Raw genomic sequence first — 18,705 nt, 5'->3', positions numbered from 1 at the left:
CACCCCCTCCCTCTCACTCATTCCAGTCCATTCCCCTCCACCCCTCCTTCCCTCCCCTTACTTCATCGCTAAACGACTAAATGACTCCCCAGACCCTCCCTCCCATTCAACTCCCGGTTGGGCCCGCACCCACCCACCCCACCATCTCCCGGCAGTTCGGAGGTCTCCGATCATCGCCCTCTTCCGACCCCAAACATACAAAACCCTACCTACCTACCTATCGGCGTGTCGCATGTCGCGTGCCCAATGTGGCACATCAGGCGGTGCGAGGGTGGTCGATGGGATGGTCGACCGACCAGCCGGCCGGCAGGTCGTTTGTTAGGTTGAATGAATGAAGGAGTGAGGACGGCAGCTGGATGGATCGAATCGAATCGAATCGCGTCCAACAGATACACTGAGCTGCTCAAGTTACCGTTGCAGTGTGTGCGTGTGTCGACTGGACGGTCGGACTATGTTACATGCGTGACGTCTCGGAGGTGGGGAGGGGGAGGGGGAGGGGAGGGGAAGGGATCGAACTATTATTATTTGGTGTCACTACACACACACCTTGTGGACAGGGTAAGTGAGCTTGTTCGGCTCGAGGCCTGGTGGCGTACGGGGGCTTGGAAAGAAGCAGCAGCAGCACGGCAGAACAGCCGAGTAAGCACACTAAAAAAAAAACAGACGACAAAAACAACAAAGGCGAAAGAAAGAAGAAAAAAATTACAACAATCTCAGGATGAAGTATTAAAACAAGTTTTCCCTCGAGGACCGGATCAATCTCTCCCCCCGCCCTCTCCAGGGCAATCGAGTTCCCAATCATGCGGTGCGTAAATCTACATCTAAACTAACGCCAGTCATGCTATCACCCCATGATTTTTCGTGATGATGTTTATAAAAAGAAAACGCGGCCTGTCCTATCTGGTGCTCGTCGTCGCGACCTCCTCCAGTCTCCGGTATCGCCATTCGTACTGCGCCAGTTGGTTCTTTTCCGCCGGCGACAGAAGTTTGCCTTTCTCGCTCATCTCCTTCTCCACCTGCTTCAGCATCTCCCACCGCTTCAGGATCCGCGCTTGATGTTCCGAGATGGACATCAGATTCGGGTCTTTCGTCGCCAGCCGGTCGTCGATCGTCGAATGGTATGAAAGCTTGGCATGGAAGAGCGCCATGTCGGATTCGTCGTACTTGACTCCGCGGGCTTCGGGCAGCGTAGCTGGATGGGTGGCCTTCGGGGGCATGGTGGAGCGAGAGGCAATTGAAGATCGCTGAACGGCTGTAAAACGAGTGGATTGGCTGCTGCTCTAGGCTCAAGAGTCGAAGTCAGTGAGGGTATGGTTGGTGACAGGAGAGCCCCGAAGCTCGAACCCGACCTGGTCTGTGGGGTCTGGGAGGAAGTGTAAAGCCAGTGGCAGAGGATCCCTTGAGAAGATGGGAGACAGGCCACCGAAAGTAATGAGAAAAAGCTCAGCGTGCTTCTTGAGCAGATGCCGAGGTGTCCTGGTCTTTATCTTAATATATCGCCCCTCCCCCAGGATGTTCGGTGGCAGCCCACAAGGTGATACCAAGATATCATCAGGTGCACCTGCTGCCCATGACTCTGAGGAACAGAGGAGAAGGACCGATGGCCCTATGTTTCTATAAATTTCTCACCGTATGTGTTGTGTTGTCTATCTGTGTTCAGTCCGTTGGTGTCGGCCATCTCGTGATTATGCCTCAAGGCCAATCCCCTGGCGAACGAGGGGCTTCGTTTGTTCCCCTTTTGGACGACTGTGGAACCCTCAGGATGACACCGGCGCAACCAGAGTCGGTCTGGAGAGTGGGATGTCGATGCCCTGCAGAACTCCCGGGTTGCTTTTTTTTCTCCTTTCTAGGGGTACTATCCCAGGTCGGTGAGTATCGATCTACCCAGAAAATCCAGGCCCGCACTGACGACCGACCCCGTTGCTGAGGTGCTCGTGCATATGTAGGGAGCTGCAAACACACAGGAACCCTACTGACACTTGACACTTGACACTTGACTGTCGGCCGTGACCGTACCCGAGGCCATGCGACCCGTTTGTTACACTCTCGCCAAAGGGGGCCAAAGGGGGAGAAAATCGTTCGCCCCTGAGAAGCAAGCCCTAAACAACCCGCTATCCGGCCGAGGGGATCAAGCCGCATCGACCCCCCCCCCTTTCCCTCTGCCCCTTCATCGTGAGAGGAGACCTGCACTTTGCCAAGTGCTCGGCCGCTACAATGGACGCAAGGTTTGACCTGGAACGCTTCTGTCTTCAAAGTCCCCCCTTAGGGGCTGTCCAAAGTCTTGATTTCCCCTAATAATCCCCGATTCGTGGTTTGTTCCGAAAAAATATGCATGTAGCCGCTGGATGCGTTGTTGTGTGACACCCGTGGGAATCATGGGCACAGATGCCGAATGAAAGGTAAGTCCGTGATCTCTGCAGTTGCGAAAATCTGTCCATCTCCTGCCAGTTTGAGTTCAAGGCGGGAAGATGCTCTGCGGATCTAATATCTAACCGGCCCGTTAAAACGAGGCGGGCCAAACTTCTTGGTCCCTGAGACGCCGTTGGATCGGGTGGATCTGGAAAACAGGACTCTCCTTTCCCTGCATTCAGATGCATAGTTCATGCCTCCATCCGTGTCTGTTGATCATGCGGATCCGAGCAGCCAACGGGCTCCTTCCCGGTGTGTTGCGATCGTCTCTGGGGTATAAAAAGATCGGGGTCTAGGGGGCCTGCCACCCCATGGATCGGTTGGTGATCATCAAGGCAGGTCTTCCCTGCTCTATCGTAACGTGTGGCGAGGGTCCCTAGGCAGCTGGCGAGACCCCGGGTCGTCTAGTGATTGAGATCGTGAGCAACCACAATCTTGATCAAAGGCTGTGACCTCGACTTAGTAGCCTGGGCCATATTAGGGTATGATAGAGGCTCCGTACTCAAAGATCAAAGCTGTAGTGTTACTGAAAAAGCCATGCCCAGATAAGAACCTTAATGTTGAATTTATTTTATCGAGCACGGTAAACACTGTTAGTCATGTATGAACTGTCCAAGAAAGCCAGGCAATGTCCATAAGTCAATGTCAGGTCCCTTGCTGTCAGTCCTGACCACCTGCCCTCAGAGTTGTAGATACAGTCGGTCTCTTGACACTGAGCACACCTGTATACGAGTCATGTCATTAAAATCTCAGCCACATTTTTCAGATGCCACCGGACATCCCTCACAGCTGCACAGACCATACGCTGGCTCGATGGAGGTGACAGCACTTGAACCCGATCCAGGACATGCATAGTGGCGGCCAGTACTAGAGAATGTCGTATCTGATCAGGCGTAAAGAGCAAGTGGCTAATAATGCTGCTACCTCTCTTTCTTGGTTGCCTGACGATGGTATGGCCGGGGTGTGCTGGTTGGTAAGACACCAGGCAGCGTTCTGTCTTCAAAGCCGGTAAATTAATCGATCTCCCATGTACGCTGAGCATATTACCGTCGTGCAGAGACAACCTAAGCAGCCGTTGCATTGAGCCCGCTCAGCTCCAATATGTCCGACAAATTCAACGTCACATCGTTGATCGCCAATCGCGTCGCGCTGAAATACTTGATTGAAAACGGTTGCACCTCCAAAAGAAAATCAAGAAAAGTGAAGGAACTTTCTATTGAGGCAGTAAGGTGCAGGTGAAAGAGGCAAATCATGCTGGTGACAATTGTTTGATGAACGAGGTCTATTAGATCATACTCGGTAAACTTCTCAATTTAAAGAATGACTGGGGCGGCAACAAGGCCACCGAGGGCGCCATTAGTTGTATAGAGCCCATGAAGTATACCTGGCCCCATTGTCCCGCTCCTGACGTAGTAATGGGGCGACTCGGGCGGTAGAGCATATATCGGTCGTGACACAAGTGACAGCCGGGAACGGGGCTTCCAGAAGAAGTAGAATCTGCTGTCAACTCTAAATGCCGCTGATTTTCGAGGGCGCGACCATGGATGCCGTGGTACGGACACAGCAGATCTAACAGCACGCACCTGGTATTCGGCGTCCAATCTCTCCGATTCACCGATACAGGGCGGTCTATGTACCGAGATAGCGCTGGACAGCTATACAGAGGAGCCCCATCTGCGGATCCGCAAAAGTCGTCTCAGCACTTGGGAAATCCCGTTGTCGGGAGCAGGTCACTCCCAACGGCATTGATCCTGTCACTGTCACATGATATCCAATGGGAGGGGGGTTTATGTTTTGTTTCTTTTGTCCACAACATGTCAATCAAGTGGTATCTGCTGGTTTCAAATGCGTGGTTTCAACGCCATGCATCATAAGCATTGTGACCGACAACTGCCCGACCGTCAACAGAGCCAGCTTGGTTGCACCTTTGGGCGACGGTGATTGAAACATGCGAGGACGAGATGATGTACCAGACGCCAGTTCATCTCAAGACAAACCCTGAGCCGATGAGATATTTTGTTAGCCTCGAGAAAGGAATCCGCATTGATACCTCTTACCTCATCCACATGCACGTCATAGTGATGCTAACTGTAGGGAGGAGTTCTTACCTTCCTAGGATAAAGGGGACACCTCGCCATGATGCCAGTGTCTCACGAAATCCTGCATTGACCGGTTTAGATCATCAACAATGGCCTTGCTGCGGTTACACGGCGATGTGTTTGTGGTGGACGCCATGGTGGCCCGAGCTGCTTGTACAACACACATGTCGCTGCTCTGGCCAGAGGAGCTTACTCCTTGCAGCGATGTTCTTGCTGTGGGGCCATCTTGGAGTTGCCTTCGGAGATAAGAAGCCGGACGAGGCAGGACTAGTGACTATTGCCCCTATTAGTCGAAGGCAAAGAAGCAATGGTGGCTCGCCTTGTCTTGGGAGCTCAAACAAAAGCAATTCAGATAGCGGTTGCACACGACATCGACCAATGGATGAGCTCTCTCACCAAGGGGTTGCCTTGGATTGAAGCTCTTCATTGTGAGTGAACACCTTGCCCTCAACGACAATGCTGCTGTCCTGGTGAGCAGGCACCGACAGATCCGACGCGTCTGGGCCAAGCTGACAGGACATCCTGCAACACCAGTCCAAGCTGCCAGGACCGACGCAGGTCGGTATGCCAGTCCTGGGCATAACAGGTGGCCACCCAGGAGAAAAGCGAGGAAGTTGTTGGGATTCAAAGGCGAATAGGACTGAGAAGAAAGAGGGCGGGGGTTGAGACAGAAAGGATCAGCCGAATATGGAAGGAGCCAGCCCCGCCGCGCTGGCAGATGATCTACTTCATGGTACTATACGCTTTCTTCCATTGCCACCCCACAAAGGCTCGATGGATGGCGAGCTGTTTGACTGTTTGACAGTGATTCAAGGCCATTTTCGACCTTCAGAAGCAAGGATGGCGATTTGATCTTCACATTGGCAACGTGAGCGCCTCCGATTTTTGCTCGGCAGTATGAGGCCCCCGTGACGCAATGGTAGCGTGCCAGCCTTCTAAGCTGGAAGTTGCGAGTTCGACCCTCGCCGGGGGCTGCTTTTTTACGATTTTTATGGGTCGGTAGGCACCAGAGCCGTAATGAGTGTTTGAACTCTCGTTATACTCGCTAATGGAGTTTGTGGGTGGAGGAAGTTGTCTTATTCTACAACTATATATATATATTTGAATATTTCAAATAAACTGTAGTGTAGTCCCTATCTATATATATGCGTTGTACGACATCAAAATGAGTAAAGTAGTAAGTACTAGTAAGATAAACAAACAGTAAACTTCCAACATCAACTTTAGTACATAAAAAAAAAAAACTATGGGTGGGAAAACAAAGACAGCCCCCGGCGAGGGTCGAACTCGCAACTTCCAGCTTAGAAGGCTGGCACGCTACCATTGCGTCACGGGGGCTTGAGATTTGTTAAAGCGCAAAAATATGTCTCATTATACAGTAGTACATCTTTACAACAACTATCTACCAAAGTATATCTATCATTCTTGAGAGATCTGCGTTGGTCCTGTATGGAACAACAGAGTAGAATGATCAAAGATCTAGATATGTGTTGAATCATGAAGTGACCAACACTGCGTTTCTGACCAGAAACCTGGCCGGCTGGCTATAATCAACTTGGATGACTGCAACAGCACACAAACCGAAGAAGTGTTGTTTTGCATTGGATTGTGCTAGTCGCCTTAAAACTGAGCCGTCAGTGCAAAGCCACCGATGTAACAGGGTCAATTTAAACTACAAAATTACAAGCTCGCTGCCAGCGGATTCTGGTAAGCTTGGTCAATGTCTACATAAAAGCCAGGGCCAAGTACGATCTGCACGATATTTAGACCATTCTTGGATGGCTCTCGGAGCGAAAAAACTTGATTAACTTCGCTCCCTACCCTCACAAGAGTGACATGATCTTCGTATTTAAATTGCTGTGGAGTATGCATGCTGATATATGTACTTTTCGGGCTTAGGGACCCAGGCCTTCAGCTGCGAACCGAAGCACAACGTAGCTTCATAGGAGTCTTGGAGCTTGAGGCCCACAAAGGAGAGAGGGTAAAGTCGTATACGCGGTGACAGTCTGTTGCCATCAAGAACACTATGAATGAAGCCTGTGGTTTCCCATTCCCCCACAATACTTGCTAGTTGCGCCGAATATCCTTCCAAAGGGAAAAGCTCATTCTCTGCAACAGTCTTGGATGCGAGCGACAGTTGTTCATCGGGCACCGCCCATTCTATAGTCTGAACATGGACACACACAGATGGGAGACGATACAGAGAGGTCTTACATTAACCATAGCTGGGTACCCCAATCGCACGTCCAACTGCTCACCATACTCCACAAGCGAGATGCCGTGGTCCTGGAGATATCTGGCAGCCAGCTCAGCATAATTTCAGTATGGATCTGCTTTGCCGTCGACTTCCTTCGTAGCGTCAGTAGGTGGGCACGACTATTGCTTCTCTGATTCTATGACCGGGTACGTAAGAGAAGTAGAGGCAGTTGTATTGCTGATAGAGGAGTCTACACTCTCAGCCAACAGGCTTTGGTCTGAATCTTCACAATCCTTGAGCAGTAGATTCAGAGACGATGAATCCGGTTCGCTGTCGATTGGCTCCATAGCTTTGGTTGGTGGGTATTCATCATGTTTCTCCGATTTCTTTGAAGACTTCGTTATCGAAACAAAGGCAGTTGTGGGCAGATCCAGAATCTCAGCCAGTGGGCCTTGGTCTAGCTTCTCGGAATCCGTGAGCTGTTGATGGAAGTCTGAATCCGCTTTGCTGCTAAGCGACTCTATGGCCTCGGTAGACTGGCACTCGTCGTGTCTATTTGACTCCATGGACGTCGTGGTTCGAGAAGCAAAACCATCTGTCTTCCGACTGGGAGAGTCCATGCTCTGCGAGGGTTGATCTAGCTGCCCAGACTTCATGGTGGGTAGATTTAGAAGAAAGGTGAAATAAAATAGACGGATGGCGATGCAAAAGGAGAGAAGAAGAGAAGAATGTGGGAGCATGGAAGAGAGAAAGAGAAGTTGGGGCGGTCGAAGAAAGGGCGAGGAGGGGGGAAGTATCTGCCTGAGGATTGTGGCTCGCAGCATTCACTTTTGCTCTAGGTCTTTTCACTTCAAACACAGAGGACCTTGAAGGGGAAATTCCCACAAATTGGAGGATTAGTGGAAGTTCTGGCATGCACTGAACATTGCGTGTTTTAAATTTTACTTTGTTTCAGGAATAAACCATAGTCTCTGTCCAGATTGAATGAGAGACAGCCAATGGTCCCACTGTAGTCACCATAGTTCAACTCACTGCGAGGTATACACCCACGGATGTCTTGCTTCCAGAGTTACTAAGCAAGAGAGTGACCCAGCCTTTAATTCAATCTTAAAGATAAAGATCCATCTCCGTTCTTCTATACCCAGTATGCCCCCCAGGCCAGCACTTGGGATACAACGCCCGCCAGCGACTAAACATCTCACATTATTTCATAAAATACCTTCATCTTTTGATTCTTTTCTATGTCTTTAACTTCCAAGCCCCCTAACGCCTGGTTGAGAGAACAAAACAGAACAAGAGTCCCAGACACCCCTTTACGAAGCCATAAAACTATCAAACCCAACCGGGGAACAGTCAAAACCAGACAGACAACAACAGCCGTATGGATAAAGATCCCAGGAAAATACAGTCACCCAGCACAAAGAAAATCACTGACACCAAGATCCCACATCTGAACAGACACAAACTCCAAAGCCAGAACATATCAACAAGACCCGCCACGAAATACTCCTTGACATAACTCCAGAACCTGCATGCATATCCCCCATATCCCAGTATGTGAACACGGTCACCTCCATAATATCGATACCATCGCCACACAGCGGAATGTCTAAAGCATACGGTCAAAAAGGACTCAAACATAACGAAGGCCCACACCTTACCATGTCCACAGTTTAGGAAAAGGATCTTGGAATGCCGCTGGGCAGGCGACGGGAGGCGCCGTTGCGCTCGAGAACATCCTCCTGAAATCGCACATGGTTCATGCTGGGGCTCTGAGACTGGCGAATCGGTTCCAAGTTTGAACTGTGTCCGATTCCCATCCGTTGCGTGGGAGAGGAGGACACGAGGATGGAGGTCGGGAAGTAGGCAGTCGACATGTTACTCTCCTCGTAAGGAGATCGGCGAACTCCCTGTGGTGCAAACTCGGTGAGAAAGACTTCCCAGGGGTCCTTCGGAACGCGATCGCCAGGACGAATGAAGCCGTGAAGGACAAGCAGGCGGTACACGTGGCGCTCGAAATTCACCCAGTCGACGCCGTAGGGACGGTGGACAACCCCCTGCGAGTTGGTGTGTCTCTGCAGGATCGCTCGCAGAGAGTCAAGAATGGTCTGGATCTCGGAGGAAGTTCGGGACATCTTGGAGTCAGGTCTGTGGGGACTTGGGGGGGCTTTGCGGGGTGAGGAGGAGAGGAGAGGAGAAGAAAATGGCGGATCATGACTGCGGTTTCTGGGTGTCCTAGCGGAGCCAGCCAAACACATCAAAAGGGGCTGTGTCGAGGTGAGCAGTGAATTCTGACAAGTTTCAAGGTAAGAGTGTGTGACTTCACCATGTTGGTGTGCATGCGCCGGGGTGCTTGGAGGAACAAATACCTCTTTGTTGAAGGAGAGGGCCAGTTAAGGGATGATCAAGAAAAAGATGCCATGGCCATCATATGGATACCAATATGGATGGATGGACTCTCCAACACTCCAATGGCACACGAATGATGAGAGGGAGATGAACTGCGGGTGAACTGCAGTTAATGGATATTCCTATCTATACGTAGTAATCAAGCTCGGGTTCCCCCGCAGGGACGAGCGGGGCTTCCTTCTCCCGCCCTTTGTTAAGTACCAGCTTGGCTCCCCCTCATCAGCCAGCCATTCTTCCTTCAACTCCTGCGTCCGTCATTCAGAATGCATCTACAAATCCCAGATCCTCCCAAACTATTGCTCACTGGGACCCCCAGAGAGGTAATTCGAACTTGTCTCTCTACACCTTTCTACCCACGTTCTAACCAGCCCATAGATCGGCCTCAGCCATGGCCGACACCTCCGCTTGCAGATCGAAGACCAGATGTCCGTCTACGATGAGATGTTTCGCCATTCCTGCAACATCAACTGGGACGAAGCCCGCGAGGATGCCGAAAAATTCCGCGCCACAATCGAACGACTCACCCCTCATCTTCATGAAGAAATGCAGGGCATTGCTGACGGGGCGGGGGTACATATCCTAGACATTGTTACGCTCAACTGTCGTAGCGAGATCACATTTGGGAAGTTTACGGATGGGTGCACGAGCCTCTCATGGAAGAAAAGCGATGGCTGCAGGATCCTCGCCCAAAACTGGGATTTCGCGCCGGCGGTGCAGAGGAATATTGCGTTTATGGAGATCCAGCAAGCCGGAAAACCGACTATCTATATGGTCGGAGAGGTGAGTCTTTGTTCCAAATACCTTATCAGATCCGCGCCCCTTCCCGCATTTTTTGGCACATTGAACCTGAGGGTTATGGATTGTAGAAGCCCATCTCCATCATGCACTTGATGAGTTTGGCGTCTGCAACCCACCACGCCATGTACAATAGCAGGGATGCTAACTCCTTTAGGCTGGGATAGTGGGTAAAATCGGCTTCAATGACGCCTGTGTTGGAACATGCCTCAATGCTATCCGGGCTCACCCTTGCATCAGCTCAAAGCTACCAATCCATGTTGCCCTTCGTCTGTGCCTCGAGAGTACCTCTGTCGCTGAAGCAGTACGGACGCTAGAGTCTCTTGGAGGCGTTGGGTCCAGCCAGCACATCTTGGTTTCTGATAGTGATGTCTCCCTTGGCCTCGAGCTCTCACCTCTAGGAAACATATATCTCTCTGAAGACGAGTACGGCATGGTCACTCACACCAACCATTTTTTGGAAAACCACCTCGTCTATGAACCGCCCTGGCTGTCAGGCTCGCCTATCCGACTGGAACGCGTTCGGGAGTTGTCACGCGGCGTCATCGACAGCGGCGTGCTTTCCGAAGACCGGTTAGTATCGACCGTGCTGAGGGAGAAGGTATTCTCCGACCTGTACAACTCCCCGCAGTCGATATGTGGACAGGAGGATTTCACGCGTGAGCGAATTTCGCGGATAACTACCCTATTCAATATTGTAATGCGCCTGGACCCCAAGAATCTTGGGGCGGAGGTTGTCGTCGGGAGGCCTGGTTCGGGATTGGAAACGTCAGTCGTGAATATGCCGTGGAGATGATTGTTACACGTCCTCAAAGTCAGTGTATCTGGGTCACATGGGTTAGTCAGTTCTTCTATACTTGGCGACTTCATTCAGATGAGCTGATAATTTAATCAAAGTATATATCGCACCAGTCTTACTATGTACATAAAAAAGTACCAAATGTCGCGCGTGTCAAAAGCCCATCACCGCGTTGTCTTACTGTCCGCCTCATATAGAACTGGGTAACTTCTATAAGGAGGCGATAAACGCACAGCAAGATGGTTACAAACACGCCCTTCACCTTCCAAAACCGGAAGTCCATTAGAAAGGCCCAGTAGTTAGGGCGCGTATATCACCTCCCCTTTTATATGGCACTACAGGTTAGTACCCACTTGGAAATTAGTATATATCAAGTACACACTCAAGCCAAATAACCCCAAAAAAAGGTCAAATTATAGCCTGCAGTACCTCCATGTACAGCTTTTGAGAGATTTGTCTCGGATTGAAACACATGACTGCCATGAAAGCGCCCAGCCTACCCATATCCGCGTCAAGGTCGGCCGCAAAGACGGGAAGGAGGTTCCCTACAATATTTCGAGTGAGGTCTAGAACAGCTTCCATAAGATTCAATTACTATCCAAAGAGTTCCAAGGAACAGAAGAGAAACCCCCACATTGGGCTGTGGTAAGTCCCATGTCCCTTGCAATACTAGACGGGGGATTACCACTATGACTGCCATCGAAGACAGAGTCTTATTTATAGCCAACGCCACCCACCCCGATAAATCTTTTGTTTCACCCACGAATTTTTGACTTTCCGGGCCTAGACACTGGAAACCTTCCCATGGGCGCCAGCTGCCGAGCCATCTCTCGCGGGCCTTGGGGGGGGGGGGGGTGAAGGCCCTGGGGGACCTCAGTCTCCGACAGCGACAAACCGTTTTCCAAATGAAGTTTTCCGTGTGTCCATCTCAGAGATATCTCTGAACTTCTTGGATAAAGCACGCTCCCCTCTATCGGGAAGGTCCAGTCCATCTGTCCTATCTTGATTCGGGTTTCCTACGGCCTAATCCGATAACCTTTGACGACACATTCCTAGACAAATACGATTCAAACCATTGTCTATATGAAGACATCCGATAGGAGACTCAGCCCTGTCAGATAGATTGTAAAGTTGCTTTTGGTTTACCAACGGTTGATATCACCTTTTTGATATCATCAGCGCGCCCTTATACGGCTCCGATCTTTGTACATTGCAGTTGTAGTAGATAGTAGCCTTCGGGTTCAATTCTTAGACACCTTAACTAACTACTATACTTATCCCAAAAAGCCCTTCCAGAGCGCATGTGAACAGATTCGGCCATAGATCCAATCTTACCATACGAAACAAGTCACCAAAGCCCGGCCAGCATAGCCGGTATGCAAACCTGTACATACTTCCACGCTGGGCTGTGCCCATACGCAGCCGGAGACCGACGGGGAGGACGCAATAACCTCCTATCACCGAGAGGCCCGGCCCGCCAAACAAAAGCGATGGTTGCGCACCTGACCATGGTAGCATTGCAATCCCGACCCCTCCAATTGGCCTTCCAGCGCCCCACCCGATGGACAATCGCTCCCCCCCAATTTCGTCATTTCTCTGTGGTTTTCATATAACCCCTTCCTTACCGTCCCTTTCTCCTCCAGACTCACGTTCTTGTGGTCACCATCCTCATCGAATTTTTGGCCATCATGGCTTCAGCTACGGGCATCCCCCAGGAACATCCGGACACCATCGAGGAGCGCGAGGACTCGCCGTTGCTCCCTACACCAGGCAATACCCCCCAGAGGGAGACTGCTGGCATCTACCAGAACCTCTTCACAGGTGCGAATACGAGATCCATCCGGTCGAAAACAACGTGTCTGTCTTGCTGACGTCCCCCAGGTACCGCCAGCGCTGCTCAAATCGGAATATGGATGGTGAGACTTCTCTTCTACACGGCTTCACACTAAGAGACTAACCTGGCCAGCTCGCCATCCTTGTGTGGACCGGCATCCTCTCCCACCCTGTGATCTTTTTCTCTTCCCATCCAGTAAGCCAACCCAACACTCCCTCCAACCCCGCTCTCATCCACAACCACAACCACTGACCCTTGCATCAGCTCCTCAACTCAGCTGCTCTTCTCCTCCAAGTCCAAGCAGCCCTCATCGTCCAGCCCACCACGACGGCGCACCAAAAGCGTCTAGGAACCATCGTCCACTACTCGATCCAGATCATCAGCGTGATCGCCTTCATCTCCGCCTTCATCATCATCGAGATCAACAAGGGGGACCATGCCCGGTTTACCTCGCCGCACGGCGTCCTCGGTCTCATCACCTACATCTTCATCATCCTGCAGGCGCTTGGTGGCGTCATCCAGTATTTTCTCCCGGTCCAGATCCTGGGAAGCGTTGACCGCGGGAAGAGTCTGTACAAGTACCACCGGCATTCTGGATACACGCTGCTGCTCCTAGAATTGGCTACGGTTGCAGCGGCGACGCAGACGACTTATAACCTGAACGTTTTGTCCATTCCTCTGTGGGGAGTGCTTTTGGCTTCTGTGTTGATTGTACTGGGCCTTGGGGCGAGGATTAAGAAGCACAAGTTGGGGCTGTGATGTGTGGGGATATATCGAAATTGAATTGAATTCCCTTACAGGTTTAAGTAATTCTGTTTTTACATGTAAATGCCATACATACTTGGGCAAAAAGGCTTGGCAGTTGGGGGTGGGCCATAGCCCGATCGGGAATAGCGGAGGTGTCGAGCTTTGGTCTTCCCCTCATCACTTTTCACTTGTTGTCCTCCGCATTCCTCCTCCAACCACACTCCAATGGCACCACCAAGAACCCCCTACGTATCTCTCAATTGCCGGCTCTTCAGCCGGCGTCATTTCTCCTCCTCGGTCCGGCGATCGAACACAATCCGACCCCCGACAGCCCCGAAACGCACCCCCGACGTCAAACACATCCGTCAAAACCCCGAGTTGTACTCCAAAAACTGCGTGGACCGCAACTACCCATCCCACGCCGAATACCCCCTCAAGATCCAGCAGCTCCTCGAGGAGGTCCGCGGTCTCGATCAAGACCTTAAACCCTCGCAACTCCGCATCAAGCAGATAGAGAAAGCCATCGCCAAGCTCGCCAGCACCTCCAATCAACCCACCCCCGATGGCGCAGTCGAACACGACCTACCCTCCCTCCGCTCCGAAGCCACCCTCCTCAAAGATGAATCCAACGCCATGAACACGCGCAAAACCGCCTGCACCGACGAGATCCACCGTCTGGCCCTCTCCCTCCCCAACCTCTCCTCCCCGCACACCCCGATCGGCACCGACCCGACCCTGGTCAACTACATCAACTTCGACCCCAACTCCCCCCCAGCCTGGGTCCAAAACCCAGACCTAGCCCGCTCCCACGTCACAATCGGCACCAACCTCGGCCTGCTCGACTTCAACAGCTCCGCCACGACAACAGGCTGGGGCTGGTACTTCCTCACGAACGAAGGCGCTCTGCTCGAGCAAGCCCTGATCCAATATTCCCTCAGCGTCGCGCGTCGCCACGGCTGGAAACCCGTGTCCCCGCCATCCCTCGTATACTCCTACATCGCAGAAGCGTGCGGCTTCCAGCCACGCGACCAGAACAACGAGCAACAGATCTGGGCGATCGAGCAGGCCGACAAAGACAAATCCAAACCGCAACGCTCCCTCGCCGCCACGGCCGAGATCCCCCTCGCGGCCATGCAAGCCGGGCGGGACATCCCCGCCTCCGAGCTCCCCCTCCGTCTCGTCGGTCCCAGTCGGTGCTACCGCGCCGAGGCTGGCTCCCGCGGCGTCGACACAAAGGGCCTGTACCGGGTGCACGAATTCACCAAAGTCGAGATGTTCGCCTGGGCCGACAACCTCGCGGATCCCAAACCCGACGCCATCACATCCGACACCCTCTTTGACGAACTCCTCGCCATCCAAACCGAGATCCTCACCGCCCTAAACCTCCCCTGCCGTGTGCTCGAAATGCCCTCCTCCGACCTCGGCGCCAGCGCCACCCGGAAACGCGATATCGAGGTCCTCTTCCCATCGCGGCTGGGCGCTACCACCTCGGATCTAGAATCCGGCTGGGGCGAGGTGACCTCCGCATCGATCTGCACAGACTACCAGAGTCGCCGACTGGGCACCCGTGTGGTCGGGGGTCCGGCCCCGAAGTCCCGGTTCGCGCATACGGTGAACGGCACCGCGATGGCCGTGCCCCGTGTGCTGGCTGCGATTCTGGAGAATGGCTGGGATGCGCAGCGCGGGGTGGTTGTCGTGCCCGAGGTGTTGAGGAACTATATGGGTGGGGTGGATGTTATTGGACGGGGGTGATTCATCCATCCATCAATCCATTCATCCATCCATCCTCACTCAATCAATCAATCAATCATCTGTCATTGAGATGGATTTGACTGGATGCGACTGGATTGGATTGGATTGGATTGATGATTGTAAGATTAACTACTGACTACTGACCACCCAAGGAGGTGGTTGTATCCTACCTACCTACCTACCTACCTGGGTATTGTACATTATCACGACTCTACCGTTCTATGTCAGCCACATAACCAGACCGTGTGAAGTAGAAGTGTGTACAACCCGCCAAAACGAGTGATTTGGGGCCGGCCATATACGAAGTACGAGTGCCATAATGCTTAAGGATCATGTGATATTGATCATGTGATATATATAACTACTACTCTGGGCTTAGTCATATACAGCTTAGTCATTTATATTATCATGTGATTTTTAGGTCATGTGACTACCACTTTGTACATCCGCAGCCAGCCAATAAGAAAGACCTCTAGAACCAGTCCAGCCCAGCCACAGTCAACATCTCACCTGGAGGGTCGAACGAAGTACACATGTAATGTACTCCGTACGGAATCAGTCATAGGACAAGATATAAAAGGAAAGATTAAGACAGCTTTGGTTATTATGACTTCTAGATACCCCGTATGCGATTGTGCCTCGCCCCAACGATCGGAAGCAAGCAAGGCAAGCAAGGCAAGCAAGGCAGGCAAGTAAGCAAGCGAGCAAAAGAAAGCGATCATACATCGAATAGCTCCGTTGCATGATGGCCGGATAAACTCTTGGTTGAGAGATGGTAGGTAGGTTGGTAAGTCGGTAGGTAGGTCGGTAGGTAGGTAGATAGATAGATGGATCGGGAAGCTATCAATCCAAGATAGTCCATAAGAAGGGGAGAGAGGAGAAAAAAAGGAAAGGGAACCAACTCCTGAATAAGGTATCACCTACCTATCCCTATCTATCAACCGACCAGCCAACCAACCGACCAACCTACCCAGCAGGCAACTAACCAGCTACGTCCAACCTACCTCCTATCCTAGAAACCGAGAAAGCAAAACTCGAAGCGGAATGGAAATGAATGTAGGAAAGAAAAGAAGTTAGAATTGGGGACAAAAAAAAAACACAAAGCCCAATAAATAATCTCATAACATCGTGGACACATTCAGGACATGATTCGTTACTATTTCAAACGAGAAAAAAAAAAAGAAGAAGAAAAATAAGTGGTACCAGAGGGAGGGGGGGGGGGGGGGGATAAACATGGAAACATAATATCATAAACATTGCATAAACATCAAGGGAGGAAATCATATCTCTTAAACCGTAACTGAAAAAAATGAAACTGAAACTGAAGTTTAAACTGTAACCGTGACCGAACTATCCGGGTATCGAAGGCATAATGCGTAAAGTAAGTAGATGGATGAGTGGGTGGATGTCGTGAGTATCGCGTTGCGCCGTCTGGAATTTCTTCGTCTTTCGTCTTTCATCTTTCGTCTTTCATTTTCGTTGCTGTTGTTATATGGTCGTTCATTCCCATGGTATGTCTTCGTCTTCGACCTTGGTGCAGGTCAAATAGGGTAGTCCACCTTCGACGTAATCGGCGCCCTTCAGATCTAATTCGAGGAAATTGCGCATGAGCGGCTTGACAATCTCGCGGGCCAGCCGTTTGATTTCGTCCATCTTGCGCTCGAACCGTTTCAGGACTTCGCGCGTGTAGAGCGATTCTGACGAAGGGGTGGGGTGGACCTTGAGGAATCGTTTGAGGTCGTCGTGCGGGAGGTAGGCTTGGCTGGAGGAGGAGCCGATGAGACGGTAGACCCGCGCCGTGGACAGGGGGGTGGACGTGGGGGCGGGTTTGGAGGTCATGTCGGGTCGGTGGCTGAGGGTCGGGGGCCCGCGACTGCCGTGGTTGCTGGAGCTGGCATGCGCGTTGGATGGGTTTTTCAGAATGGGGGCTGGGGGTGGCGTCGTGCTGTCGACAAGCCATTGTCGGAAGAGCGAAACGGCCAGCCAGTCCAGGTATGCGTTGGTCGGAGTGACGCGCTCGCCGCGAGAGGTTGTCAGGGTCAGTCGCAAGAGCTTCGAGTCGATGCGCGCCTTCAGGTCCTCGAGATCCTCCACCTTGTCCTCGATGATGTCCAGTACGGAATTTGGGAGCGGGGAGTATGGCCCGTTGCGCAGGTGCGGGAGTGCGGAGGGCCACTGTCCCACGACATGGATGAGGGCTTCGGAGAAGATGACTCGGCTGCGCGCAAGGTAGCCCAGCTTGAGGTAGCTCGGGGGGTACTTGGCGATTTGCTTGAACAGCCGGGAGCCAAACCCCAGCAGGTGGTGGTCCACTCGGGGTCCAGTGACAGGCAGCGCATCGTACATATCGGCGAGGTTGAGGAGAGACCGGCACTCCGAGTAAGCGGTCGCGATGTTGACACTGTTGATCATGGGCGTATGGTTGTAGAACAAGCGGAACAGGTTGTCGTAGTCGCGAACGATGGGGTCGGTCGGTGCACTCGCTATGCTCGATCGATGTGGGAGGTTCACCACGGACTGCATTCCAGCCAGGTTTGCCATAGATCGGACGAACCCGGTTTGAGTGTTCGATGGTTTGGTCACCGAGGGAGGGTACTGTCCCACGTCGGATCCAAAGGCACTGGAAAAGCTGGGTGGCTAAACAAGTCCACGAATCAGCATTTCGCACGCATCAGAACCAAGGTATACTGACCTTCTGTACTAGGATAGGTTCCTCGTCCTCCGCCTTGTTCGCCCAGTCCAGCTCGTATCTCCACCTGCGCTTCTCTGACCACGCGGATGCTCCGCTCTCCGACTGGGCGAGGGTTGAGCCGTTCGATAGCGAGGAGGTATCTTCGCTAATCCTCGACAGCACCACGGTATCTGGGATCGGCGGCCTTGGGAAGGATTGTCGCGACCACTCCTCGCGGGTGCTGGCTTCGAAATACCCGGAGCATTGTGCCAATATCAAGCGATGGAGGAGGTAGCGTTGTTCCTGTCCGGCCGCGCGGATCACGATCTCGACGTCGCCGGTGTGAGTGAAAATCGGAAAGTCGTTCTGGGGCTGGTGGGTGAGGCCACCGCCGTGGTGGGAGCGACTGGACCGGTGTCGGCGACTGGAGTGGGAATGGCGCGACACGGAGGAGGGAGCGCTTTGCGCGGGCAGGGAGCGATCAAGAACCTGGGCCTGGGAAACCATTTCGATGGGAGTGACGGTGGAGGAGGGAGACTTGGGGGACATGGTCCGGTCAGGGGAAGTGCGCGGTGACCAGACGCCAACGAGAGCTGCAGTACCGTGTGTGGGCCGTTCATTCAAGTCCAGCAGCAGCAGGAGCAGCAGCAGCAGCAGCACGCGCCCCGGTCGGGAATTCGTGGACACGGTCTGGACGGCGAGGAATGTTGGGAGCGCGAATAATCCGGGAGAGACGATTGTTTGGGAGTGGCGGGCGGGATTCCCGTGGCCGATCCCCGCAGCGATAACCACACGGACCAGAAGATGGAGGAGGATGACTTGGAGGACTTCGACGAGGAGGAGGAGGAGGGGGGCAGGTCAACCTCCACCGGATGCGATGAAACTGCAGCCAAGGCGATCCGGTGCAGCAGGAGTCACAGCCGAGACCGATAAACAAACAACCGGTCAAGGAACGAACATTGCTCGACACAGAAGGGAGTCAGTCCAGAGAGA

The 18,705-nt window shown here is 52.4% G+C and overlaps 8 protein-coding genes and 2 non-coding genes across 10 annotated transcripts; 5 read left to right on the top strand and 5 right to left on the bottom strand.

The window, feature by feature from the left end:
- Nucleotides 1-7: 7 nt before the first annotated feature.
- On the top strand, nt 8-855 carry BO70DRAFT_135302 (uncharacterized protein). Its single transcript, XM_025538074.1, has one exon. It carries the CDS (start codon nt 328-330, stop codon nt 811-813), a length of 486 nt encoding a protein of 161 aa, XP_025402992.1. The 5' UTR covers nt 8-327; the 3' UTR covers nt 814-855.
- On the bottom strand, nt 856-1,394 carry BO70DRAFT_135314 (uncharacterized protein). The gene has a single exon (XM_025538075.1). It carries the CDS (start codon nt 1,215-1,217, stop codon nt 897-899), a length of 321 nt encoding a protein of 106 aa, XP_025402991.1. The 5' UTR covers nt 1,218-1,394; the 3' UTR covers nt 856-896.
- BO70DRAFT_135315 (uncharacterized protein) lies at nt 1,395-2,141 on the top strand. The gene is made up of 2 exons (XM_025538076.1): nt 1,395-1,868; nt 1,947-2,141. Exons 1-2 carry the CDS (start codon nt 1,571-1,573, stop codon nt 1,988-1,990), a joined length of 342 nt encoding a protein of 113 aa, XP_025402990.1. The 5' UTR covers nt 1,395-1,570; the 3' UTR covers nt 1,991-2,141.
- A 3,222-nt stretch (nt 2,142-5,363) lies between these two features.
- BO70DRAFT_426541 (uncharacterized protein) lies at nt 5,364-7,361 on the bottom strand (the record flags this gene model as incomplete). Its single annotated transcript, XM_025547799.1, has 4 exons — nt 5,364-5,553; nt 6,395-6,675; nt 6,723-6,804; nt 6,916-7,361. The coding sequence occupies 4 exons, from the start codon at nt 7,359-7,361 to the stop codon at nt 5,364-5,366; spliced, it is 999 nt and encodes a 332-aa protein (XP_025402989.1).
- On the top strand, nt 5,411-5,482 carry BO70DRAFT_t49. Its single transcript has one exon. It is a non-coding gene; the product is annotated as a tRNA-Arg (tRNA).
- BO70DRAFT_t48 lies at nt 5,775-5,846 on the bottom strand. Its single transcript has one exon. It is a non-coding gene; the product is annotated as a tRNA-Arg (tRNA).
- Nucleotides 7,362-7,966: 605 nt separating the features above from the next.
- Nucleotides 7,967-9,143, bottom strand: BO70DRAFT_359152 (uncharacterized protein). Its single transcript, XM_025542471.1, has 2 exons — nt 8,367-9,143; nt 7,967-8,314 (listed from the first exon to the last, which is right to left on the bottom strand). The coding sequence occupies exon 1, from the start codon at nt 8,838-8,840 to the stop codon at nt 8,379-8,381; it is 462 nt and encodes a 153-aa protein (XP_025402988.1). The 5' UTR covers nt 8,841-9,143; the 3' UTR covers nt 7,967-8,314; nt 8,367-8,378.
- A 228-nt stretch (nt 9,144-9,371) lies between these two features.
- On the top strand, nt 9,372-10,771 carry BO70DRAFT_359151 (putative acyl-CoA:6-aminopenicillanic-acid-acyltransferase). The gene is made up of 3 exons (XM_025542470.1): nt 9,372-9,434; nt 9,490-9,894; nt 10,067-10,771. Exons 1-3 carry the CDS (start codon nt 9,378-9,380, stop codon nt 10,703-10,705), a joined length of 1,101 nt encoding a protein of 366 aa, XP_025402987.1. The 5' UTR covers nt 9,372-9,377; the 3' UTR covers nt 10,706-10,771.
- A 1,625-nt stretch (nt 10,772-12,396) lies between these two features.
- BO70DRAFT_330432 (putative serine--tRNA ligase DIA4) lies at nt 12,397-15,387 on the top strand (the record flags this gene model as incomplete). Its single annotated transcript, XM_025540832.1, has 5 exons — nt 12,397-12,529; nt 12,590-12,624; nt 12,675-12,737; nt 12,807-13,288; nt 13,565-15,387. The coding sequence occupies 5 exons, from the start codon at nt 12,397-12,399 to the stop codon at nt 15,039-15,041; spliced, it is 2,190 nt and encodes a 729-aa protein (XP_025402986.1). The 3' UTR covers nt 15,042-15,387.
- Nucleotides 15,388-16,262: 875 nt separating this feature from the next.
- BO70DRAFT_377332 (BTB/POZ domain-containing protein) lies at nt 16,263-18,478 on the bottom strand. The gene is made up of 2 exons (XM_025545185.1): nt 17,734-18,478; nt 16,263-17,678 (listed from the first exon to the last, which is right to left on the bottom strand). Exons 1-2 carry the CDS (start codon nt 18,259-18,261, stop codon nt 16,542-16,544), a joined length of 1,665 nt encoding a protein of 554 aa, XP_025402985.1. The 5' UTR covers nt 18,262-18,478; the 3' UTR covers nt 16,263-16,541.
- Nucleotides 18,479-18,705: the final 227 nt, after the last annotated feature.

The sequence above is a fragment of the Aspergillus heteromorphus genome (assembly GCF_003184545.1).
Source record: "Aspergillus heteromorphus CBS 117.55 chromosome Unknown BO70scaffold_3, whole genome shotgun sequence".
Taxonomy (NCBI): Eukaryota; Fungi; Ascomycota; class Eurotiomycetes; order Eurotiales; family Aspergillaceae; genus Aspergillus; species Aspergillus heteromorphus.
This window is presented reverse-complemented; position numbering and strand designations above follow the sequence as displayed.

Excerpts from the sequence above, each read along its gene's own strand:
- BO70DRAFT_135314 (XM_025538075.1), bottom strand. The coding sequence starts at position 1,217 with ATGCCCCCGAAGGCCACCCATCCAGCTACGCTGCCCGAAGCCCGCGGA.
- BO70DRAFT_359152 (XM_025542471.1), bottom strand. The coding sequence starts at position 8,840 with ATGTCCCGAACTTCCTCCGAGATCCAGACCATTCTTGACTCTCTGCGA.
- BO70DRAFT_359151 (XM_025542470.1), top strand. The coding sequence starts at position 9,378 with ATGCATCTACAAATCCCAGATCCTCCCAAACTATTGCTCACTGGGACC. Across the intron at positions 9,435-9,489 it reads TCACTGGGACCCCCAGAGAG|ATCGGCCTCAGCCATGGCCG; the intron begins GTAATTCGAACT and ends ACCAGCCCATAG. Across the intron at positions 9,895-10,066 it reads CTATCTATATGGTCGGAGAG|GCTGGGATAGTGGGTAAAAT; the intron begins GTGAGTCTTTGT and ends TAACTCCTTTAG.
- BO70DRAFT_135302 (XM_025538074.1), top strand. The coding sequence starts at position 328 with ATGAATGAAGGAGTGAGGACGGCAGCTGGATGGATCGAATCGAATCGA.
- BO70DRAFT_135315 (XM_025538076.1), top strand. The coding sequence starts at position 1,571 with ATGACTCTGAGGAACAGAGGAGAAGGACCGATGGCCCTATGTTTCTAT. Across the intron at positions 1,869-1,946 it reads AGGGGTACTATCCCAGGTCG|GGAGCTGCAAACACACAGGA; the intron begins GTGAGTATCGAT and ends GTGCATATGTAG.
- BO70DRAFT_377332 (XM_025545185.1), bottom strand. The coding sequence starts at position 18,261 with ATGTCCCCCAAGTCTCCCTCCTCCACCGTCACTCCCATCGAAATGGTT. Across the intron at positions 17,679-17,733 it reads AACCTATCCTAGTACAGAAG|CCACCCAGCTTTTCCAGTGC; the intron begins GTCAGTATACCT and ends GGACTTGTTTAG.